Raw genomic sequence first — 27,621 nt, forward strand, 5'->3', positions numbered from 1 at the left:
TTTCGCCTTTATAATAGTATTAAGATATTAGATAGATATTAGATTGCTGATAGTAAAATTATTAGTCTATCTTGTTATGTCTATGAAATACATATTCACCTTCTAAGTTCTATGTTTTCGATATGGAAGTAGCTTGTATTTAAATATAATTAAAAGTAGATAGTTTATTACGGAATTTGTTTTTTTTTTTAATATTTTTTTTTTTAGTTTACCATTATGACGTACTATTATGACGTATATGGTAAAACCCTAATGACTAAAACAAAGTCACACAAATATACGACAATCAAAATATTTGAGGTGTGATGGCTTACTGGACACGGTAAGACAGGTATTTTTCTTTTGAATCTATTGTAAATTCATCATCACACAAAAATATTCAATAAGCATTCTTCAGTTTGAAAATCCATTTTCTTTTAGCTAGGACTTGCCTCAATATTTACTTCTCGATAATGACAATACTATTTTCATTCTCGTGTCCAGTCAAAAGAAATTCGATTCTATCCCATCAACAAATACGATTCCTTTTCATTTGCGATTCCGTTTAATTTAGTACAAATTGAGATTCGATACGTTGATTGACCGAACGACAAAGGGTAGTTATTTTGAGGCGCCTATGTTTAAATACGGTTTGCTATTGGCTATATTTATGTAAACTTTTAACTACGGTAGAAATTCGAAGTCGTTTTTAGTACAAAATTTACTTGCAATCGAATAAAAATAGATCTTTTTATCAACTTCCAGGTAAATATTGTAATAACTCCGTTACACGGAATTTTGTATATTCTATTTTAACCAATCTGTCTATTTGAATTTGTCCTTAACTTTATATTTGATGCTATTTTGAAGTTGTTTATTTTATAGCATTAAGGGCTGATTTTTCAATCCTTTGTTAAAACTTATCCACCCAATAAAGTATTACACGATAATATTAAAATGTCACGTAAACTGTCAAATACGGGCAATTAGAATACGTTTTTAAAATGGTAGCTTTATACATTATTCGACGAATAAGTTTTATCCAAGCATTGAAAAATCGGCCCTAAATGAAATGTATAAATATATTTTTATTTATTTATAGAAAACGAATAAAGTACCTATTAAGTATTGGGTAGATCTGTGAATCGGCCAACATCTATTTTTCATACTCGTAAGTGATGGAGGAGATTATTCTATAAAAATTCAATTATTCTATCAATATTTATATTATTCTGTTTTTCAATTATCTCATATAATTATAAAGAGTCAAGAGATGTCCCGTCAATTCCGCAAACGAATAATCTGTCACACTTCAAACACTAATCCTGATGGTCAGAGAAAGTCCGTTTCCTGCCTACCTACTGTACTGATTAACAGATGCTTCAGTAATTCGTGTCCGTACCACGTTGATTACGGGAAACAGTTAGATTAATTGTTTTCCTTTCGCCCGCTGACTTTTTCTAAGTTGATTTAGTTTATATGGTCTGTACAAACGGGGCATGCTCGATTAGTATCGCGGGCAAAATCGACTTCTATTGAGTAATGTTGCGTTATTAGAAGAAATGTTCAGCGCTTTGTTGTGTGGGATTTGCAGTTAGTGTGAAATTAATTTGTATTTTTCATTGTATCTACAAAATATAAATAAGGTAACATTTAAAAAGCTTGCAAGGCAAACACGACTATTTTGAAAAATATACTTCTAAATACATAATTTATGTATTATATTATTAGATAATGATATAATATTATATATTAGAAGTATATTTTGCAACAGATGTGGCTAAGCGAAAGGCTTAAGGTTAAGACAAATGTGAACTCTACAAGACATCAAATTTTCTTTTAATCACCACCATCTCTAGCTATCTAGCCAATATGTACAATATATATCAAAACTAAACTTCAACAACCACTTTCAAGTTATCATCTAACCCTTACCATAATATATTTATTACGTGTGAATTCACAAGCACTATAAAGCTCATAGATAATCCACAGCATCAGTATGCATGGAACGGACACATGTGACCGTCAGTTAACAGGGGAGTGGTCTAATGCCTGCATATTGTTTTCAATCGGTTCTGCGGCTTCTATTACTTTATACGATCGTTTGGAAATGATTTTTTGTTTGTAGTAACTATGTTATCTGTGGTAACGTGGAGATATTAAAAGTAAAGAATTGTTGAAGGGTAAAAGAAATCGTTAACATTGCTTGCTTGCCAAAATTGGTACAAAAACTTCTCAGTCATAAAAATACACAAGTTTTATTAGAAATACGTCAAAGTTTTAAAGCTTTTTATCAGCTTTGTTCCGAATATTTATGTTCTATACGATATTCTATATAACATAATAATTTATAACGCTCCAAGGAATTTAACAATCGTTAAACGCAATATAAATGCTACATTTACAGGCCTCGCGTATTTTCCCGCTGATGGGGTCACGGATGAATTCTACACATACCCGTGGCCCTGTCGCTGATGCGGCTTGACGGAACACAGTGGGGTTTTGGTCGGTAGGAATCCGACATAACCCACGGCCTCTTCCCCGGAGGCCGTGGGTATCTATGCAAGATTTCCCCACTAAAAAAAAAAAAAAAAAAAAAGGCCTCGCGTATTTTCCATTGCTAATATAAATTTAATTTCACTCACATTACTAACGTAAGCTATCAGAAGCCATATTTCCATTTTCTATTAACAACGACATTCCGAATTTTACGATAGACTGCTTTTTCTGTATTGTGTATTAGTCACAGAGTACGAAAGCTTTATTACAACAGGAAAATTGCAGAAAATACACTCTAGACTTTATTTAACGTGTGTGTGTGTGTGTGTGTGTGTGTGTTGATGTTTGTATTCGTGTAGTGGTAATTGGTAATCACTACCATAGTATAAAACAAAGTCGCTTTCTCTGTCCCTATGTCCCTTTGTATGCTTAAATCTTTAAAACTACGCAACGGATTTTGATGCGGTATTTTTTTTAATAGATAGAGTGATTCTTGAGGAAGGTTTTAGTATATAATTTATTTTGGTTTTAGACAAAGCGGGCGAAGCGTGGTGGTAAGCTAGTATTAAAGATAAAAGCTAATGCTTTAATTTTTTAAGTTACATAAAAGACTATTATACCGGCATTTGGATTATCGTTTCGCCAAAACATATCAACCGTAGCTCGTAGGTTTGTTTTTGTAACTATAAATAATTTTATTTTTAATACATTATCTTTAATATACTAGCTTACCGCCCGCGGCTTCGCCCGCTTTCTCAAAAACGATTTGAGATTTAAACTATCCTATCTCTCAAGTTGGATCGAACTGCACATGGTGTGCGAATTTTATTATAATCGGTTAAGTGGTTTAGGAGTCCATTGAGGACAAACATTATGAGTATTACACGAGATTTATATATCTATAATATATATTAAAATCTATTAAAGTGTCCCAATATATCAGACAGGCGGGCTAAAAGTTACTTTCGCATTTATAATAGGTATTAGTACCTATAGACTTATATGGATTCTAAGAAATTCATCCTTATCCGTACCTTTCACATAATATAGGTATAATGCGTAAAGGTAAGGGCCGATTTTTCAATGCTTGGATAAAACTTATCCGCCCAATAAAGTATTACTCGATAATATTAAAATGTCACGTAAACTGTCAAATACGGGCAATTACAATACGTTTTTAAAATGGTAGTTTTATACATTATTCAACGAATAAGTTTTATCCAAGCATTGAAAAATCGGCCCTAAATCGAATAAAAGTCAACTAAAGCTTTTACTGGGACATTTATTTTTAGTAAGACAAGAAAAAACAATATAAGTAACTTGAAAACGTTTTCTTTCTATAACTAAAATAAAATATTTAAAAATTCGTTAATATTATTCATGTGTCTCTTGTTTTTGACTCTATTTTCAGTATTAAATCCTATAATAAATATTGCAATCTCCATTAACCTAAATAAGCAAGAAACCAATTAAATATACTGAAACTAGGCTTTAACAAATTCACAGCCTCCGTAGAGAAGATAACATCTGTAGCGATTCAGTTGGAGATTACAGTACACCTCAAACGGGAGTAAATGGATTACATTCCATACAGTATTCACAACATGTGTGTAAAATCACGGCTATTTCGGGGGAAATTTAACCCATTGACCACCGAGCGCCCCGATCGGGGCACGACAACAATAGATTTCTATTGTGTCTGAGATTCTAGGGATTGATGGATTAATTAGCTTTACACTAATCTGTATCAAGATGACTTAGTAATTTCCTTGTGCTTGTTACAATAGTATTTAGCTGATCAACGAGTGTTGTGTGGAATTGTAGATATATTTTACTCATAATCTTCCTTTGGTAAAGGACGATTTTGATCTGGAATATTAAACAAAATTATTTTTTTTATGAGTAAGTAAGGCTTTTAGTAACTAAACTGCGAGCTGAAGTGAGACAAACATATACATATTTAGAAAATGATTCTATCGGTCTGGATCATAGGGAGTGACAAAAATTTTCATGCGATTTTCTATTCAATATGATGTTTCAAATATTTCAATGAGGGTCTCAATAGACAGGCGTCAAGTTCTTCTCCATCAAAGAGTTAAAGTTGTCTTTTAGAAGTTTAATGCCATCATGATTATAAATTAGAAAACATAAAACGATCAAAATATATTTCCTGTATTCAATATTAAAGTATAAAACAAGGAGCCTTATTAATCGTTTATTAAAATAGATATTAGATTGTCTGTTTGGATCTTATTGGTACAATAAAGTATAATGGTTCACGCCTGAACGATCCTTATCAATAAGAATTTAAACGCACGAAATTATTCATTCCATTCTTGTACGGCTCCCTAATTTTATAAAACAATAGGATGTTATATAGAACATTTAACTGCCGAAATGTATTGGAAATTGGAAAATAAATTAAATTTCGTGAATAAAATAGGTGTCTTTTTCCGTTGTGCAATACGTAGAACTGATAAATAAAGAACATTCCGTAAGGAAAATAAAATTTCATTGAGGAAAAGTTATTACTAAGTCATTAAGAAAATACTTAACTTACTAAATACGTACTTTTGCAAACGTGTCATTATTATTTAAGACGGAGCATTTCTAAATCATATAAGTAACATAAAATTTGATTGTTTTTCGTCCTTATTCGTAGGTACAATGTTGCAATCAAATCCATCTCAACCATTTGTCCATTTGTTGTCCCATCACATCATGAACTATTTGTAATCCAAAATATTCAAATCGGTACAATCATTCTCATTTTAGCAACACTTTACGACCTCCCATTGAAGACAAAAATAAGCATAAAACACGTCTGGCTGCGACTCAACGCATTAGAATATTTGCAATTCAAATACAGTGTTTAACTGTTACGTGATATTAGATAACGAGGATTTATAACGTACTTAGTCGGCACGCTAAGCTTGCTGTTTTGCACCTGATGTACTGTGGTGATATATTCATGCAAAAATTAACGTTAAGTCGCTTACCTGTTGGGGCTTTTTACGGGGGTGTTTCGAATGTTAGGGGTAAATAGGCATAAAGTTGGAAGGAGTAATAAGTATTGCACGATTTATGATGAATGTTTAAATGAAGAAATTGACGTTAAAGACGTTTTACTGCACGAGATAAGAAGTATACTTTAAATTAAATATTGAAAGAAAAACAAACATATCCCGGATTCATAAATTAAGACGTGAAATTAATCGCAAGCTATAGAATAATACAACTTTTACGTCTTCTTGCTGTGAAAGAGTTGTGTTCTTATATATTGAAAACAATATAACCGAGTCTAACGTAAGCACTTTTCATTCAGTCGTGCATTCAATTATTATCAATAACTTCCTTCAAAAGTCATTTTCCCTATTTGTGAACGCGAATAATTCGGAGCCGCCGCTACCCCGTACCCGCAAAAATGAAAATTAATTCTGCGAACAGAAGTGGGAGCGGGAAGAAATTGGAGACTGCATACGATAAGGGATTTAATTGTGATCAAGGTCTCGTCTGGATGTTAAACGTGGCGCATAAAACGATTAGGAGACCATTCCATTTTCCATTTCGCTCTTACTTTATTTGCTTTCTGCCGCTTATGTTCAGTTCGGTAAACGAACTCCAAAATCCTGAATCAGACTTGATTGAATCGCGCCGTGGCCCCGGGGACCGAGCCGTTTCCCAACCCATTCCAAGCGACATCTAGCGGTGACATACCATTGTTTGTACCCACGAGAAATTCTTTCCACTTCATTTATTTGTTTCGCTTGTTTTTCCTTTGTAAATAATTGCAAGTGTTTCGGTATGAATTGTTTTAGTTTGTCGCCAGCGATTGCCAATACAACGATTGGTTTATGAGGTGTACCAACAATGTTGCTGTTTGTAAACAGTTCTTTGACCCTCTACTGTGTTTTTCTTTGATACAGAACAAATAAGTTTGTTTGCTGGTGAAATTATATTTGAATGTTTCTGCACTTCTATATAATAATCTATATCCATAGTTTTTAAAGAGGCTTAGGGGCTTGTCAAAGCTTAGAACTACTCACAACTCTACTAATTCTATAGCAATCCGATTTCATAGGAAATTATTTCGATCGTGGATCTAAATGCACGTATTCAGAAACAATGGAAGGTACATATCAAAAGCCTATAAAATCAGGCTTACCCCTACGTCTATTGAAGCAATATAAAGACCTAATTTGCGGACAGTTGGAGCACAGATCTCGATATAATCGTCGTAATAATAGAACTCTTTCCCAGTTGTTTCGTCTAGGTTGCTTGGACAATGATGGACAATGAACGTCCACACAATGCGGCCCCCACGTCATCAATCAAAGCCTACTCCCCGTTTGTCCGTAGGGGTGCCAACCCCGCTGTAAAATATACTACTTCTATTAAGGTACGGGGGCTAATGATAGATAACAGTTATGCGTCTAAGCAAAAACTATAGGGGGTAAATAGGTGGTGTGATTTGTGTTGCAATTTGGATTAAAATGTACCTACATTTTCAATTAAATCAACGACATATAAAAAGGACTTTTCCAATTCCTGTACTCAGATGGGTTCGTCCCTTATTAAATTTTACTTAGTTTTTTTGTACAAAAACAGCAAGGTGATGACCCTATTTACAACCCTCGTTCACAAACAGTACCGATTTTTTTTATAAACCAGTACGAACCGATTGGAACGCTACAAGCTAGCTACAAATATATTTTTATTCCTAGAAATACACAATGCTTGCATTTAAATACAAGTGATCATGTTGTATGAATCATTTTATGTACTTTCTTAAGTAATAAAGTAGTTGCCAAAATAATGACGACACAAACAAAATAACGGCCTTGCAAGTCTAGTGGTCTATTTTCTTACTCATGAACTATATAAAGGATCTGTAAGGACTTCATCTGCTTTATAATCTACAATTTTTACTAAATACATGTTGATTGATTCCTCAGGGTTGTCATCTCTACTTGTTATCAAGATCTCATGAAGGTATCTATATAATTTAAGCACGCACTACACTCTAGTTATGATGTTTGTATTCATATTTAGTATTCTTAGCTCGTATATTTGATTCATCATCCAATGCTATTAACAACTATATTCCGTTTCGAAGCAGTCTTTCTTGATTTTGCAATATCATTTTTGTAAAGGAAAATGACGCTTATGATGTTGGAATACGGTCCACTAGACACAGAAATAGTTAAGTTAACCCTAATCGACTCTATCACACGCGATCTGTCTAATACATAAGTATAATATAAGTAGTATACGTGAGTAATTTTTTATAATACCTACGCATTCAAAGGAATCTTCTCAATCATATTTTGTAGACTAGAGTACTATTCGATCTTTGTAATTGAATTTAAAAATAATGTAGAGTAGGTAATCCTAATGCAATAAAAAGTATAATTCTTGTAACAAATCCATTTTTTTAGTGATCTCGCTGCAATTCTTGGAGTGATTTGCCTGAAATAAAGAATCATATTTTATACATCACTATCTTCATCATGTGGCTTCACTTGCGGGACACTTAAATTGGTTTTCAGAAAAGTAATTTTCTATATATAAAACTATTCGCCTCTTATTCTCATAGAAGAATATTTACTCTATTATTTTTGATTCAACTATCGCTGATCAAATATGTGTTCCCACTCGTTTATACAATCCATCAATACTAACTTTTGATAAATTTAATTATAACAATGAAATAACCGACCCGTTTAATTTGAATATAATTGCAATTTGTATCGACAATAATTAATGAATAATAATTTTTATGGCGATTGCTTATTAATATTTCGCGGTTGGATGATTTCAACAATGGTAAACAAATAATTAGGGTCGTTTTAATTGGTGGTTTTATATCAAATATTGTATATTATAGACCGAAATACTGATACTTACTTACTCAAATTTTTTCAATAAAACCGTTAGCCAATAGTGAAACTTCAAAATAATTTTTACATAACATAAGGAAATATTATGTAAAATTATTTATAACTAGCGATCCACCCCGCCTTCGCCCGTGGTACATATTTCGCAATAAAAGGTAGCCTATGTTAGGTCTAAAGATTGTCTGTGCCAAATTTCATCAAAATCGGTGGGAAAGCGTAACAGACAGACAGACAGAGTTACTTTCGCATTTATAATATTAGTAGGGACGATTGCTACAAATATAACGCGTAAATTATTATGCGAAAAGTTGCAAGTTTTAAAATGTGTAGTCCGATACAATGTAGCTTCAGATGCGTTGTGCCTTATCTTACTTTTTACGAGTGTAACATTGTCAATAAACAACGGACAACAACCCATAATCCAAACAAAGGTGAATAACCTAGATTTACATGTTTACGATTTAATTCTAGATCAGCTAGAACATTCTCCCCCATGCGTGGTGCCTTCAGAACTTTATACTCGAATAATGCATGCAAATTTCAGTCGAAAAGTTTTACAGATAAAATTCAAAATACATCAGCCGCTGAGTTATAAGGGCACGTCCACATTACGTAGGGTTGTCGCGTGACAGAACTGGCGACCCCTACGCCACGTCCAATTCCCCGCAATACATTATTCCACGGAATATTTACTCACATCGATATTTTCACTCAGCTGATCTTTATTTTAGATAACCTAAAATCTGTAACGAGTCGTTTTCGTGGAACAATAATGGACTTAATTATATGCTAGGGCTATAAAGGATGTATGGACTATAATTTGTTTTGGGTTATTGTTTTTGCGTTATGACTAATTTTGCTGAGCTCCTAATTCAATAGATATTCTGTTGTTTCGGAAATTAAAGCTAAATTACCAGACACTATTTTGTGGGCGTTCGTTTTCAGTTTTATGATAATAATTGTTTGATTGTGAATCATTTGATGACGATATTTTGTTATTTTTCAAACTGAATTGCACGTGATTGGTTTTAAAAACACAATTCTATAACAGTATATGTATGAAACGGTAGGTATATGTAAATATAAAAATACATTATTACAATTGTGTACTATAAAAACACCATGACATTATGTACACAATCGCTTACACAGCCGATAAAAAAGCTTCACAAAACACGATTATTTCCTTTCTTTACTTGTTATATTATTACCAAGAATCCCTTTATAACATTTGTTAACAGAAAAAATATTCGCGTAAAATTGTGTTTGAAGGAAAATACTTTTACATTGTTACAATACTCGTGTTGACTGGAAATGCCTTGAGAGTCGAACTTGTATAAAAGTTTATATTATATTGTATGTTGTTAACGCTCTAATTTATTTTAGATTTAGCTACTGACTGGATTTCACATAATATTTGTAGCCGGTTCGCCCCGGCTTCGCCCGTGGTACATATTTACGTTTTTTCTACATAAGAACCATCCTCGTACTTCAAGGAATATAATAAAAAATAATTGTCGAAATCGGTTTAGCCGTTCACACGTGATGCCGTGACAACGCAAAACGGGTTTCATTTTTATATCAATATAGAAGATATAACAATAAGGTATAATAAAACCTTAAATTTAAAACTAGAGAGGTAGCTTGCTTTGCTTTAAAACTACAAAATGAATATGTTAATTATATTGTAAATGTATATAAACTATGTGAATTGCAGTAATTTATAATTTGTCAAAAATATCGTAAATAGTCTCGAATATTGCCAAAATCTTGATAGCCTACCTATTACTCTTGTCAAAATTATTTGCATAATCATTATTTAAGGTGTGAAAACAAATCAATCTATTATTAAGATAACATTTAATTTTTACCTAAATTCATAGTTAAGCAATAAAACAATTTATTACCAATTCAATAAGGTTTTATTGTGGTTTTATTTCTGAAAACAACTTCGCGTCGCAAACAAAACTGCATAGAAGCTGAACGATAAACTTGCAATAACTCTGCCAAAATGTAAATCTTACATAACGTTAATAACAAAGGGTAATATATGCGAATGGAGTAATTTTAAAGAGCTATTCATTCCCCAGGCTCAATAAAGACGTCGTCTACAACCGCGGCCAAAAATGTTTTCGCCAAGCAATCGTCTGCCTAGGCATTAAGAACTATTACATATATATATTATTTTATTGATACTGCAGAACTGTCCAAAGTATTTGGGAATTTGGCTTTCAAGTGTAATGATGTTATACTCAAATTCTTAGCTATTAAATGGGATACTTATATGTAATACCAGCGTACAATCCATATATTTTTATTGGCAAATAAATTATTCTAGCAATTTAAAGCAAGAAAATAAAGGGGCAATTTGTAATTTGAAATAGCTCTGAAAATCTGGAAAATACTTTAATTATTATTGAATAAACAGTTCCGATCACACGAATAAATAGTTAATAGTTATGAATAACTTAAAGGCGTGAGCTCTTGCGTAAACGTCCAAGCGAAAAACCGGTGTCAAATATATTTTTAAACAGCGATTATGTTATCATTTATTATGCCACAACATGTGAAAGGTTTGAACTTTGAACAAAATATCACGATCGGTGTAACGTGGGCGTTTGATTAGGAATCGATAAGCTCATGCGTCAAACACCATGCTATTGTTATTCCATCCTTTGTGAGTCCACCCTTATCTTTTGTAGCATTTTTAGTATTGTGGTTAATCCCAGTCTGTGAGGATTACAGCGTTTCCTTTAATGCGTTGCTTCGTTTTTGTAGAACTGTTAGTTTTGACGTTAAGTATTAAATTACAAAGCGGTCTGTGCTCTACCGGGAATAAGCAAGCTTAAAAAACATTACCTTATAGCCTGAACAGATACAGAAAATATTAAACAATATTTACTAAGCTTACGCATTCCTACATTATTCACATTCCTTACATATTCACACCTATAATTTCCATCAAAGTAGGTACGCAAAAATCTCAAATACACATTACGTCTAATTTATGCCTCCATATATCCGCAATTTGCTATTTTTTGCCATAAAACGTACCGAAGTAACCTTAATTCACGACAAAGATGTTTAAAAACTCTTCAGACGGGTGTCTAGACGAAAATCCGACAACTAACAAACCGCTGATATTTAAAATACGACTTAGTGTTTGGTCCTTTGTCCGAGTGTATTCACCTGTCTCCTGTTCTGATCATAAATTATTATATGAATCATCATGCGTGTATTCGCTGACTAATTATCTAGATTCTAGATGATTCGATAACTTGAAACAAATAATAAATTTAATAGATGTTTCTCTGTTTTGTATGGGCACCAGCCTTAAGAGACTTCTACTCATTTACACCATTTTATGATTCAAAAACAAACAAGAATCAAGATAAACATTATACTTAGTTATTTTAACTGCCAGCGGATAACATTGACAAAGCAAAATAATACCACGTATTGAATGTAAGTTCTACGAGAAGATTAGTTAAGACGATTTCCATTCCTTAGTATAAAAGCGTGTATAAACTATAAAGGATATTAAACAAATGCTAAGATTAATCAGATATCTTTGATAGCCTCGTGCACGTGTGAATATGTTTGCAAATGTACAGTGTAACAACATTATGATGACATCTAGACAATAACAAACGTAGGCCGTTTCCACACTGCGATTGAAAGGAAAAATACATATACTACAAATCTATTCTACAGCCCGTTTTCACTATCAATTAACATTTTCTGGGCCGAATTATTTTAGCGTTAGTGCGCCCCGCGATTTTTTCCACATTTTTATCTTCTACTATGTTAAAATAAGTCGGGTTTTCTTTCCTGACGCTATAACTCCAGAATGCACGAACCGATTTCCACGATTTTGCATTCGTTGGAAAGGTCTCGGGCACCGTGAGATTTATAGCAAAGAAACGGTGTCTCTGGTGGCGAAACGGAGTTCGCCCGGTTTGCTAGTTGATTCATAAATTTCATACAAATAGATACTGAGGTGAACACAGCGTAACAGACAGACAGACTTGAGTTTATAATAATATTAGTATGGATTAAGAAAATACAGTTGGCTTATAAGCTACTACTTTTATTGAAGTAAAAAAGTCTTCAAATCGAGATATATTTACTTATAGATAATGCTCAGAATATAATAGAAAAAAATTAGAACATTAGTTTGTAGACCACGCAATGATTTAATGCTCATTATGTATAAGCGTGTAACATGTTTCCCATCCTCTATACTGTCTTGACATCATTCGCATAGTAATGACTTAATATTACTCGTATCGTGGAATATGCAATTATTGGAATCGACGCGGCATTGCTGTTGGAATGTTCTAATGTCTGCTAGAAAGTTGTTTTTACATGAGTTGTTGTATTACAGTCGGTATTGTGAAAAAGGTTGTATGACAAATTGTTGTGTGCCATTGTTTTATTCATGTGATTAATTTTTATTTAATTAAAAATGTTAAATACGATTTGCATTAGATCTATATCTAACATATCCTGCTGAAGATTAAGATTTACGTCTCTTTTATAATATTAGTCGTAAACGACCATAGACGTTAAAATATAATCACATAGGTAGGTATTCTATTTCAAAAGTAAGTTATATTATCGGTAACTTTTATAGTATTTTTGTTATTCTACTTCGATCGCTATAAACTCTCTGTGCTTTCATTACACTATAACTAGTTTGACGTATTGTTACGAGCTTATAATATTTTATCGGCCACTAAATACTTTCCCTCTTGTTTGCGTATGATTTGTCGTAAAATATATTTATAACCTATAATAAAATAATGTCGAAACATTTTCATTTTATTGCATTCTATATATTTCCATATTTATGTACATTTTATATCAGTTTATATTTTCCATTTGTTCATTATGTTATAATTAACGTCTCGCTTCTCTCAAATATGTCGTTAAAATTTAAATTGTTTGAGGTGAATATCTTTTTTTTTACAATTATTGCAGCCAATTTATTAATTAAAAATAGATTTTTGAATTGAAATACTCTTCAGCGAAGAGTGTTTTATTGTGAAGCTAAGCGACCTGCTTTTGTATTGTTGTGATTGAACTTTATCATTTCCAACTGTGATTTCCAAGAAATATCCAATTCATTTGTACTAGTTTAAATTTATATTGATGTGGGTTAATAATTCCTTCCAAAGTATACTTATGTTTCCAATATTTTAACTATAGAAAGCCGGTGTATATTTTCAAGATGTCTTTGTAAGAATAAATCAATCTTCAATAACAAAGAATTACTATAACATTATACCTACGCATAATTATTGTATTCCATAAGAAAAAAAAACAAATAGTATCGACTCGTTCCTACAATCCTGTTTTAAACTATGTAATAAGCATGAGATAGCTTATAAAGACATTCATCACTTGCACATAATTTTAGTGTTGCCACTTAATTGCACAGAGCATAAATAAACAGAGACTTCATTATTAAAATGTTAAACCCTTATAATGCGATTAAAGATACAAATTACACATTGTCTTTTTTTCGGCTTTCACTTACACAACGTTAAGTATGAATTCAACTTTAATAAAATGTGAATTTTTCAATGTATACTACGTCGTAAAATCACGAAAGCTTCAAAAGGATTTAATACGCTATTAAAATGAACGCACTCGACAGTTTACTGCGAAATAAATCGTAAGGTTGGTTGGATGTAAGTCAAAGAATCCATTCTTCTGAATGTAATGGCATGCCTTTTTGTGTTTACGGAGCTGAGTGCTTTATTTTTTCGAAAAGTGCATTGACTTGGCTATTTATTTTGCGAATTTTAGTATCACATTTCCACACAGATACATCCCTTGCATTTCTTTCTGCTTATTATTAACGTTCAAATATTATATTCTTTTACATGCTAAACAAACTAAATTGTCACATAAAAGTGTGCTTATATCCGGTTCCTGTAGTACAAATGAAGCCGCAGCAGTCAGCACGCATCGGCACGCTTATAATATCTAATGATAAATTGGGAAGCTATAAAGTATATGCGTCTGGCTGGATCGCATTCGCTTGTGTGCAAATGAACCGTGGCGAAGGACGTGGCCGCATTCCGCACCACTACAGACATGACACACATACCGACACGTTCTGCGCGTGTGTGCGAACGCATTCACAGAGTATAAAACATTGTATGTCGTTAGAATGTTACCGTTGGATTCCCCGCCTTAAATCTAACTGAAGATCTGCACTGGAATTTTTTATCTGTAGCAGGATTTTCAGTTGCACTTATTGCACGCCTCATAAGCGAAGCGTTGAGGTGGGTACTACTGTCACTTCGCGCAAAACATCTGATTTTTCAAACTTAAAATGTCTCTAGGTATCATACATTGCACTTACAAGATAATACATACACACACATATTAAGAAAAAACACTATTTTTAACATTCATTATATTTTTGATGTCATTTTTGTTATTTAAACTAGTTAAAAAACAGTTTAAAAAAGTTCTGTCTTGGACGTCCGTGTGTCTGTATGTGCGGAGGATTTTCTTGTTAACACGATAGCGACCGAAATACTTTACTAATCGAGTCTTTTTTTTCTCTTACGCTTGAGTATGCTCAGAAATAGAACCCTTTCATTTTTCAGGGTCTGATTCGATGTGGTTTAATTGTTATTAAATAAACAAAAAAAATATCGACTGTTCTCCATAATTTTAGTATATCTAGATATATATTCTTTATTTTTTTTTTATATTTATAGTGTACTCAAAATTCACCATTATAAACTCGATTCTTTATACTATAAGCCAAGGTTTAAAAAAATAAGTTGGTAGTCAGTCCCTTAAACCTGCGCAGTTTCACATCTAGGTGGGGCCACAAGAAAAATAGCTCAATTATTACGGTACCGCTTTCTTTACTTTTCCAACTGTTTTATTTTATTTCTTTTTTATATTTATAGTGTACTCTTTATAAATAATCAATTTTATTGTAAAGGATGAGATTATGAGGCGTGCACTTTTGGATTTTCCAAACTATTTAATAGTTTTCTTCCTATGAAAAAGACATACTTAAATAAAATTGTTCGTATGGGTGATGATCACAGAACAGTAAGAACATGTGGTGATGATAGATGAAGTGTCGAAACAGAAAAGTCGACCATTAAACGCAGTTATAACGTGTCGAGCTAACAAACTAAATTGGCTTTTAATAGGGCTATAAAACACTTTGTGTTTTACAAAAAGTACAGTTACTTCATTAACAATTTTAGATAATTGAAAAACACGCTATGTTTTCAAGACGCTATAAAAAGATACTGTAGCTCACTGCGAGGAAAATTAATTATTATTTTAATATGTAGACAGAAGGCGCTAATCCGTGGCCAGCTGTGAATCGCATACAAATATAGAGCTGAACGTTTACAGTAAAAAATCACTGTTTCAAATCACTGTTACTTATTCATGTGATCACTATTAATAAGGATTTTATGCACGATTAAACAAAAAGGTCACTCGATATGTAGTAATATAATGAAATGTATTGTTAGTCATCAAAATAATGCGTAGTATATGTTTATAAATTAGAATTATAAATTAGAACCTATGCGTGTGTAATGAATAGGTACTTATTAAAACGTGTTATTAATTATAGCTGTTTAAGTTTACTTGAATTGCAATGTATTCAGTATCTTAATAAATATATTCATTATCTTAAATTAATAAGATGTGAAAGTTCTCGTAATTATTTTCCAAATACCTATGTAAGTAAAAAATAACTTAATTGATAGAAGTGATGAACTTTACAGAATCTGAGTACAGCATCATATCTACATTAAGCCATATACTTGATCATAAATAACAATGTTCTATACGTAGGTATATGTACATAATCAGCTAGTGCATTTAACCCATTGAGCCCCGAGCGGCCCGATCGGTCCACGACACAATAGATTTTCTATTGTGTCTGTGATTCCGGGGCCTGGATTAATAAACTTGTCACAGTGCAAAACGTTAAAAGTAACAGTTATTTGGAACGGTGATTTTCGTTGGCACCGCTCGAATGGCGGCCGAAAGCAACGGTTTCCCTCTAATGTGGCGTATAACAAAAAGTGCTGAATATCCCCCGTCTCACATGAGCTTTGCCACGTAATAATGCAGTCACGCCTCCACGATCACAATATATTTTCTTCACTATGAAATTCATATTGCTTTACGGCTTACGCAACAGTTATATTCATTGCCCGCACCTCTGCTCACTTGGAACGGTTTAAAATCCGCGCTATTGGTACAATAAGCGAGTTTTATTAAAATTGGTCGGTTTGAACGCATTCATGTCGATTTTTGATCATATTTTAAACATTCAATGCGTAGCGAATTATTTTTGAATGTATTTTATTCGTGTTATTGGATTGTGTATGAGTTTAAAACTGCGTAATGGCTATCAACAAATTTGATTTCCAAATAAATGCAATGCAATATGTGGTGGCTTATAATATTTTAGATCTTATATTTATTGAACAAAAACAGGAATCGATATGATAAAAATCAAGCCCAAAACACCAAATATATTAAATATTATATTAAAAGTAGCATTTTATTATACACATTTTGATGTGCATTTGCATATGTCAAGCCAATATATCCGTTTGTTTATTATAGGGCAGGGTCAAGTACGTTTTAACTTTTAAGAAAATATGTATAAAATATTTTATTATTCTCTCTCTTTGTGATGCAACTGCGAGCATTCCTACAGTACATTCTTATACGTTTTGTTCAGTTATGTAAATCGTATATTAGATTATCAAGCAATGAATATATTTGGTTTAAGGAAGTACAATATAAACAGATTTACAAATAAGTGTGTACACAAATTAATTGAAAAATATGCTTATATGCTAAACTCTACATGCATGGCTCTAACTGAAAGAAAAAACAAATATGTTTAAAAGTAGTGAATACAACCTATATAATATAAATTATAAAGTAATACCACACTCTGACCAAATATATTTTGTAGTTCGAGATATTGCATTTTAAAGAAAAAAATCATAATGCTCATTATTTTCTGTATAAGCCACCGCCATAAGCCTACTAATACACCTAAAAAGAACATTTTACAGCGCCTATTTATAATTTCAGCGTAGGCATAGTCAAATACAAGTTATATTTGCCTTGTTATCGGCCATTTTCACACATACGACCGGTTTTCTTTTTGTTTCATCGTAAAAACAAATAATTCTCTTAAAGCACGCGATTGTAATACGAGAAATTACTCCACGTCCGTACGTATGAAAGTCGATTCATACCAATCGTAATTGTTCACGCTTTTTTGTGTTGTTTCATTTCGATAATTGATTTTTTGATGCTGGTGTCTCTTGCGATATTATATGCAATAAACTGTTGTATAAACAATAAAGGTATAATATGTTGCTTACTAAGTACCCAGTACCCACTTATATCAATTTTGTAAACTATTTTATAATCATGAAATCTGCTAATTTCAGGAACATAATATGTGTAAGGAATGTTGTCTTCATCCAAGCAGTTCACGTGCTTACAAGTGTTAAAAGAATTCTTGGTATATAAGAATATACCTGCAATTAAATATTACAATAAACCGATTGTTGGTATAACATGATAGCCGAGCGATTAATACAGTATGGATACCGAGACTAGCTTTAATTAATATTAAGTATTTTGTGCTGAGACATTAATTAAAATATGTAACCACCTACTTCTAAGGCCACACAGTGCAACACAAGAAGTGTATTTATTATGATTTGACCACTTTTAATAATCCGTAAGCTTCATTGCTCCCATATAAGTTTCACTAAAAAACCACATCAACGTTTTAAAAACAACAAAGTAGCATATCACTAAATCTAACCAACAACTCTTACAACATAATATAATTTTGAATTCAACACTTGACAATCTTGATCGTGGAGATGTGATACAGATTGTAAAACACGTTTAAAAATATATACACGTTAATCACAGTGTTGCAAATGCTTATCTCAATAAGCACTAGGCGATTTCCATGCTTTATTTTGCAGTATTGTGGCAGGTCATTGACTTCTACAAAATGCCGTTTCGAATTATCTCTATTTCTTAGTTTAAATTCATGGAAATTATTATCATTAATTTCCTTGAGGCACTTCATGTATATTCAAACGTTTGAGCTTAACTGGTTCTTAAGTATGTGTATTATATTTCAATACATACACCTATTTTAAAGGCAAACAATGAAGCATTTTACTTGAACCGTAATTCGGCGTCTAAATATTTTGTCTTATCTATTTATCCTTACAAAACCGGAACATTGAAGCGGAATGGGACAAGGACGTAGGTATGTCAAAAGACGCCAAATTGGTTTGGTAGCGGTAAATATATTTTTGAATGACAATGCTGTTTTCGTAAAAAAATAGAAACTATGTGATCGAGATGAATCAATATTGTGATCAATATAATAGGACATAACATGCATTAAATAATCTTTCTTTAGTTACCTACCATTACTAGAAAACAGTTCAACTGTTCGTTTAATTGAATAACAACAAATATCGACTCTATCAGCAAAATAGATTTACCAAAATTTCACTATCACAAAGCATTTTCACCTAACCCGTGTATTACGTAAGAAATGTCCCGAATAGCTTGTTGACGATTAAACGCTGCAAATTATTTACATCGCTGAGTGAGTAACAATTTGGGGGCAATATTTGGAATTCCGAGAAGACATCTGAACGACGCGTGGCTTTGTTTGCGGCTGACTATGAGCTTGCAATCAGTGTGGGGGTGACTGTAGGGCTGTCACTTGGTTTTTTTCGACGCTATGGCGCGGGCGGCAGCTGGGCGTAGCGCATCTGGTAGGGACATGTGACAAAATATTTAATTATCAACGAGGGTTATTTGCTGAATTTATTGTAAACTGTTATTGAAAGACGACGAAATAAAATCATTTATTAAGTATACATAGCGAATTATAAATACAATTAAAAATTGCAATACCAAAAACAAAATGCCAAGTTTGAGTTGATGAATATAGTTACGCGGATAATAATGAGGTAGATTGAATAAAATTAAGGATATCCTTAACAAGATACATCAGTGGAATTAAAACGAATTCAGCGTGTTCATTGAAATCGACGTAACTTACAAAGTCATAATGATTATATCGCGTGTTAAACCCGTTGCTGTTTTATTTTAAGATATTACTCATTTAAAACAGGAGATAACATCAGTGTTATGTACTAGAATTTCGTAATATTCTTAATTTTCTAATATTTTATTTGATACAATATTAAACAGAGCGTCCGTTCGTTACATACCTATGTATTATATAAATGTGATTTTATAAGATTAATGGTTTGTTTGTCCATTACTTATATTAGGTACAATAGCTACTATCTAAATATTTGTGTAAAAACTACAGATATACTTAAGCTTATTTTCTTTATTTTATAGCAATCTTAATTTTCTTTTATAATCTTTAATACTACAAAGATTGAAGTACAGTCAGATATTTTTAAACGTATTTCATGATTTTTTTTTACATAATCATCGTAATTGTTAGCCGCTTGCAAATCCAATAATTCTAATTCAAATACGCATAACAAATATAAAAGGTAGACATTTTATCAATTTATAACTTCACTGAAGAAATAAAATGGGTAAACTATTAAAGACGCACAAAAAACTTTTCTTCCAATATAAAGGAGCAAGTGGCAACCCTAAAGGGCTGAGGCTGGTTGAAATGTCTGAGACGTCTAATTTGCGGAGCCAACGCTACGGATTGACCTCATCTAGACGATCGCCTTCTCCATTACGATTTCTACTTCCAACCTAATTAGATCTAAGGCTTAAGTAATTTTGTCTTAGATAATTCTAACGCTGAATGATTTGGTTTATTTTCTTAGGGAGTAGTGCTAGCCGGCTTTTAAAATTTTACGCTATTTAGCTAGTGATGTGATATTGCTTTTCAGTCCATGAACATATTTTTTAACGTAACATAGTTCATTACAATATTTTCAGAATCAACGTTAACAAGTTTTCCAAAATTATAGTTAGGTAATTTCAACAATTCATATCGGGCTTCGTTTATCTTCTTTAATATAGGTATATAAATCTCGTGTCACAATGTTTGTCCTCAATGGACTCCTAAACCACTTAACCGATTATAATAAAATTCGCACACCATGTGCAGTTCGATCCAACTTGAGAGATAGGATAGTTTTGATACGGTTTTTTTAATAGATAAAGTGATTCAAGAGGAAGGTTTTAGTATAAAATTAATTAGGTTTTTAAGTCAAAGCGGGCGAAGCCGCGGGTGGTAAGCTAGTTATTCATATATTATGACGCATAAAACACGGTGGTTAGATAACGTATATCAGTTAACTGGTGCATGACAACATTTGCATTTTGATAATAATGACATTAGTGAAAAAATGATAAAAATCAAGGTGCATTGGATTTAATGCAAAATTCTTGTAGTTGAGGAATATGCTTTCAGATATCATAATTGGCAACAGATACGGGGAAATACCTGCTTATTAATAAATTAGGAATAATCACTTCCGCATCTCTTAGTGCTGACAATTCCGATGATTAAAAATATACATATAAGATATTACTTGACAAATAAATAAATAAAAAACCAAACACACTTTAGCATTTACGATATTACTTACAAACCCCACAATTTCCATTAAATCTCTAGCCCTAAAAGAATAACTGCAAACAAAGTTTTCGGGAACGAAAGCGTCCTTGAAGACGGTAAATATAGACAATTTGAAATCGTCGCCATCGAGTGCCATCAGCATAGACTACAGACTAAAGTATAGAGTATAGAGCTATAGACTATAGAGCATAGACGTATAGTTCTGTATTCTGTAATCGGCGTCATGGCGGCGCGACAAGCCCCGTCTATGAATCGTCTCAAAACATTCTAGACTTCCAAATTGCACCCTAGAATATTATTCATGGAACACTAAGTCGTAAATAGGGCTTGCGAAAAATATTTCTGGTTACGTTGGCGTCTGACTTCATTTGCATATAGCTGTGATAGAATTATCACAATCGATACCTACATTATAGCTTCATATAGGCTTCATATTTGATCTTCATGTTAATTGGTCAGTCATCTATTATGCTACATTTTTCCCTTACACTCACCCTGCAATTTGATAAAAGTGAACTTAACTTAATGTAAATTATAATTAAGAGGTGTTTCAATTACCTCCAATTTAAATTATTCTGAACAGGTATAAGAAGGGTATAAGTATTTTGGCGTTTAGACAGATAAATTATATGGTATGCTTAAATTTAACTAAAAATGTTCGTATCAAACAAAATTTCCTCGCGTCTAATTAAAAATAATTCCGTATATTTTAAAGTTAGACTAAATTAGAGGCCATGCGGATCCCGTGCGGCTCAAATCGTGAAATGCATATTAATATAAACTTAAACTGTGCAGAGGTAAGAGAACCGAGTCATGAAAATTTATCAAAAACTTCCGATGGAACTGTTTATTATTCTGGCCGCAAAGGATCGTAATGAATAAAGAAATATTTTTAAACCCTGGGAAAGATGCGGCTTAATTTTATATTTACTTCCTAGAGGTTACTTGATCGTAAAAAAAAACTGCATTTTATGTAAGAAGCACAAATTTCAGTTAAAAAAAAATTGTAGTTCTTCATCATGTTAGTTCCTCACGCCACTACGTTTTTCAAGCTGTGGACATTGGTCCATGCGGTCGTTTTCAAATTTCAATACACAGAGTTCCTATAAATCTAAATTATTATTAGGTACAGTTCAACCTCATAATCAATAGCTTATAGTTATCGATACGAAGGTACTTACTCATAACTATTACGTATCACTAGTATTACAGAATGAATTATTGGCTAGTGGTCAAGCGGATAGCTTCGCAATAACACATGATACGACATGACTAACAGCTTCCAAGAGGTTTATCTTCTGTGATAAGTTAAGTGTACTGAGTAATATATCTTCTGTAATAAAGAAAACATAATTTCCATGCCATAGACAACTTATAACTGGCTACGTTAATTGGAATATAAACTGTAATTATGATGCTTGAGTTCGTAAAGAAAAAGTTACATAAATATCACATACCAAGAATAAAATATTATCATAAAATTAATAAAAAAGTCATTAAAGTTATCATAAAACATGTTTTAAAGGAACGTTCCTAATTTTATAAAGTAGAGTGTAGAGTACGTAGGCGGAGATTTTATCGACCAGACTTTCATAAGTAAACTAATTAGTATTTTATATAATACTAGCTTCCGCCCACGACTTTGTACGTGCATCCCCGTTTTTCCCCGTTCCCGCAAGAATTTCGGGAAATCCTTTCTTAGCGGATACCTACGTCGTAACATCTACCTGCATGCCAAATTTCAGCCCGATACGTCCAGTGGTTTGGGCTGTACGTTGATAGATCACTATATCAGTCACCTTTGAGTTTTATATAATATATATAATATATATATGTATATATATACACATAAGAATTAGATATTTCACAGTTATAAATACACGTATGTTACTTTATTGTTATTATTTAATTATTTCAACAGTAGCTAAAAAAAAATGTATGTTACTCGTTTAAAACTCATGTCAGATAGGTTATTTTTAGGATATTTTTTCTAGACTTGACTAGGAATAAAATATCTCTTGTTTAGCATTTGAGTGTAAAAACCAAAAATCAGTAGCTCTTGGCATAATCCTTCCTAGATGATACAGAACTTGACACTTAAAAAAAAAAGATTACAAAATCAGAATCCTGGCCAGTCATAAATTTAAAAATAAAAACTATTGTTCTATAACCAACAACGTTGGTCATTGTGTTGGTCATGTTAGGTGTTAGATCGAAAGTTTTATCACCTATAACTTAGCGTCGAACTGATTGAATTGCAGTAGAGCGTCTTTAAATGGGTTTATATCTGTCCAAGTTAGGCCACTGAGGAGCGTTTTATGTTGACACTTAGAGGCTGGCCAATAAAAGGTTATAAAAGTGTTGAAGGCCCCACTTTCGTGCAACACATAGTAAATGTACTTTCATTTAAATTTATATTTACACTTAGAAGCTCATATTTAAGTAATAGAATTACGACTTTTTAGGAGAGTGTAAGGTAAAAGGAAATAACCCTGACACTAGAGAATATTATCTTAGTGTAAATAGTTGTTTATATTTAATCTTCCGTTTAACAGTCAATCAAAAATAATTTCCTAATTTAGTCTCATAATAAATATACTTGTTAAAATTTTTTCCTAAAAATTTTCTTGTGTATTAAGTAAAACCCATTTTTTGACAATCATATTTACGAAATTAATTAAACAAAGTCCTTAAATCGCAATCAAATCTCACATTAGTGCATCCAATACAAGAACGCAGCGGTGCATGCAAGCCACGGCACGGCTCACATCTGGGAAAGTATTACTCATTAAGGTTATTAGAACAATTAGTTATAATTGGCTTAATCATCGCTAGCCCGTCTGTACACAGCTAGACAATGTTAAATATTTTTAGTGTAGTGAATTTTTTAATTGTGTTTATAATAAGGGTAACTGTAAGAAGATATGCTATGATTTAGCGTGGTCAATGGTCATACGTACCTATCCGTGTTGTTTAAAATTTTAGATTGAATTCCTACAGTTTTGTTGGATCATAAAAATATTTTGTTAATTTTAAACTAAACCTCCATTTTATTATCTTCTTAAGTAGAGCTATATTTTTTATAATAAATCTTCTCTTATAAGTACATACGAAATCTGATCTGATTCAATATTATCATAAAAAGCTTGACATCGTGGTGTTACTAAATAAGCGGAAACAAATATTAAAGCTACTTATAATTCATATTAAATTCTTTAATCTTCCTTTGATGACATTTATCGACACCGCTTGAATGAAGCAGTTATTAAGAGTTTTTAAGCTATTTCAAACACAAATTTTATTATGTATGTTTTAAAATCACCACAACAGAACAAAACAGTGAACGTAATTAATTTTATATTCACACCTATCATGCTAATTAAAAAATCTAATTCTGTTCTAAATTCTAAAGTTACTGTAATCACATGTATTAAAACGCACATCTTAAAAGAATCGCTGATTTAAATGTTCTCATATTAATAAAAATGCGTGTAGACTTCCTGTCACAACACCGCATGGCATAGATCATAGAACTGCGTATAACAAAGATTGTTAATGCTTTTAGCATTAAACCAGAGTGCTGACTGCTGGCACTAATTTCCTAGACGCGAACGCACTGCGTATCTTATACTTTGTATATTTATAGATATATCTACGGTCGCCCACGCACTCTAAGCGGATTGTCGGCTTATCGTCTTACCGCCTATCCATTTTTTTACAGTAGCAAAAAGTAGTTATGAAGAATGGAGGCGATTTACTTGAAAAAAAAAACGTCAACAAAGCCTTCATCCTTTTAGCTTCGTTGGACGGGGTTTTCGAATTCCGTGACTCAAATAATTATGTTTGAGATGGGGGTTGGGAAATTATTACGATATTGCTTCGATTAACATTTTGTGGAATTTGTTGATTTCATTTTTATACGAGCTTGTGTATAAATTGCGGTCATGATGAATTTTGTTTTTAATATGTTTTCGTAACAAAACAAAGGTTACACGCACGACCCTTATTTTAAGAATGATTGGAAAATACCTTAAAACGTTTTAAATAATTAATAAAAATATTGTAAGTTTATTTGAATTAAAATTAATAAAATTCCGTTACTTCAAATTTTATCAAAGATAAAACATAAGTAAAACGATAAACGCCATTTAATAAAAGTTCATAGAAATGATCTATTTGAGTGGAGAACAGTTTCATACTTACCTAAACAAATACATTGCTATTTATAGGATATAGCAAACAAATAGAAAATACGTATGTTGTTTACAATGTGAGATATGTCGTGTTTGTTAGTTCTATGATTCATAACGGTAGAGAGAAATCGAGATATTATGTATATGTAAGCATAAAAATAATTATGTTTGTTTCTACTATTTTATTATTTTTATTAACGATGGCTCTCTGCTGTTTTAATCGTCATTAAAAACAAGGATTTTTAGTTTATTCCGATCGTTATACACGTATATATACGTAGACTTTATTTTAGATTCGTCATATGTTATAAGCAAGTAAAATAACTAATGAACACTGCGAATAATGGTGAAAAGCGCTCTTCTTCAATCATAAGCGATTGCAAAAAATTAATCAAAATTAATAATTTCTTAGAGCTTTTAAAACAACTCCACTCTGTGCATATCAATTTTATTCTCTTCTTATTATTTTAACAATTTCTTCTGATAATATCAAAACTCTATCATAACTCTACATTTTTAACCGACTTCAAAAAAAAGGAGGAGGTTATCAATTCGGCCGGTATTTTTTTTTTTTTTTTTTATGTATGTACACCGATTACTCCGAGGTTTCTGAACCGATTTACGTGATTCTTTTTTTGTTCGATGCGGGATGGTGTCGAATTGGTCCCATAAAAATTTAATTCTGATAGGCCCAGTAGTTTTTATTTTATGAGCATTTTTGTCTGTAGGTATTTGTAAATTTTGCAAGTGCAGGTTTGAAGTCGGTTGTTTTTAACGCAGTTATCACTTGTTTCATTTATCATACATCATACACTAGAAGCGGCTAATATCCGCTACGTCAAACTCCAGACAATATACATAATACTACACAAGTTAAACGTGGTGGTAGTGGTACAACAGAATGTTCAAGTCTGTATGCACCGTACAGTTATTTGCGAAAGTCAGTGAACGTCTGTGAGCGCTGGATGCCAATCTCACATAGTCATATGTCAACGTCAGAACGGTGATGCAACCACTATTAAACCTGAGTCTGAGATAGGCATGCTATTAGGATGTGATTCTGCAAAACTAGAAATACAAATCAATGAGGGACTCGTTTGAATTGCAAACTCGTGGCGTAATGGCTCGTGTAGGTTATTACATGGAGATTATGTGCTTTATTTATGTGTGAGGATTAGTTTTTATTTGTGTGTTTTGTATGAGTGTTTGTTTTTATAATTACTGGCTACGAATACTAATTGTTTAAATACCTTGCTGTTTTGTTGCGGACGGGCATACACAAAACATGTTATTTAAATTCAACCCCTTATTATATTATTATTTTTAGCTTATTAGAATTGAGCTGTAACAACAAATTAGTCACTCTTATCAACATTTAAAACTAAACTTCTACTATTACCTTTAAAAAATGGCAACTCATTTACAAAGACTAGTAACACTACGTAAATTCTAGTTATATTCAGGACAACCACTAGTTAATTTCCGCTCTACAATAATCCCAATTTAGTGGTGTAAATATTTTTATTTCAACCTTATCTTCATAATATCTAAACAATAGAATTCAGACGCGTGGCAAGCAGCCTGGCAGGCAGCCCGGTGAGTAGCCCGGCAAGCAGCCCGTGCGCTTACGGTATAAACAAGCTAACACGGGCGCATGCACAAACAACATGTTTACATGCTTGTGCATTTTGAACGCAAGCGTCTGAGCTCACCATAACATCTATTTCTTTATTTGCAGAGCGGCGGTTGTCGATCGTCAAGCGGAGCGGTGGGCGCGGTGACGGTCGCGAGCGCGGGCGCGGGCGCGGGCGCGTGCGCGGGGCGCATGGCGAGCGCGGGCGCGCAGTTCCGCGGGGGGCAGCAGTGGGCGGCGTACGCGCAGCCCTGTCGCTACCCGCCGCCGCAGCAGCAGTACGCTACGGGGCCGTATACGCCGCACCAGGTAAATGAAGCCCTAACAAACAAGACTATTCGACATCCGTAATTACTCTAATGAATCTCTAATATCCTCTTTTCCCTACTGGATTGATAGATGAATTAAACTTGAGGAGAAAAAGATACTTAAATTACTCTTTTTGATATAGAAAATTATCTCAAGAATATAGCATAGTCGCTATTTCTACCGCTTTGCATAAGAAAGCCTGTGTCGCAAAGTTAGCATAGAGTCACTTTAAGTACCTATAATTTCATTGCCCATCACACATTGTAGATAGAGTTTAATTTTAAAACGTTTTTTATCATTAATTTTTGTGACATACTATTTCCTGTAACCCTCGTCTATTCACAATAAACAATTGGTTTCAACAAAACCCAATACGGCTTTCGCCCAAACTCCCTCATACATAAACTCGTGATTAATATAAGATTATTAAGTGAAGTTAGTTCGTTGACACGA

At 32.6% G+C, this 27,621-nt stretch overlaps 1 protein-coding gene across 5 annotated transcripts in view; it reads left to right on the forward strand.

Moving 5' to 3' along the window:
* LOC123696371 (protein alan shepard) overlaps nt 1-27,621 on the forward strand; it is a 171,640-nt gene that overhangs the window by 113,390 nt on the left and 30,629 nt on the right. For all 5 annotated transcript variants that reach the window (XM_045642501.1, XM_045642498.1, XM_045642499.1 and 2 more), the window contains exon 2: nt 26,965-27,168. In XM_045642501.1, coding sequence (XP_045498457.1) covers nt 26,965-27,168 — 204 coding nt within the window. The remainder of the gene's footprint in view (nt 1-26,964; nt 27,169-27,621) is intronic.

The sequence above is a fragment of the Colias croceus genome, chromosome 12 (assembly GCF_905220415.1).
Source record: "Colias croceus chromosome 12, ilColCroc2.1".
Taxonomy (NCBI): domain Eukaryota; kingdom Metazoa; phylum Arthropoda; class Insecta; order Lepidoptera; family Pieridae; genus Colias; species Colias croceus.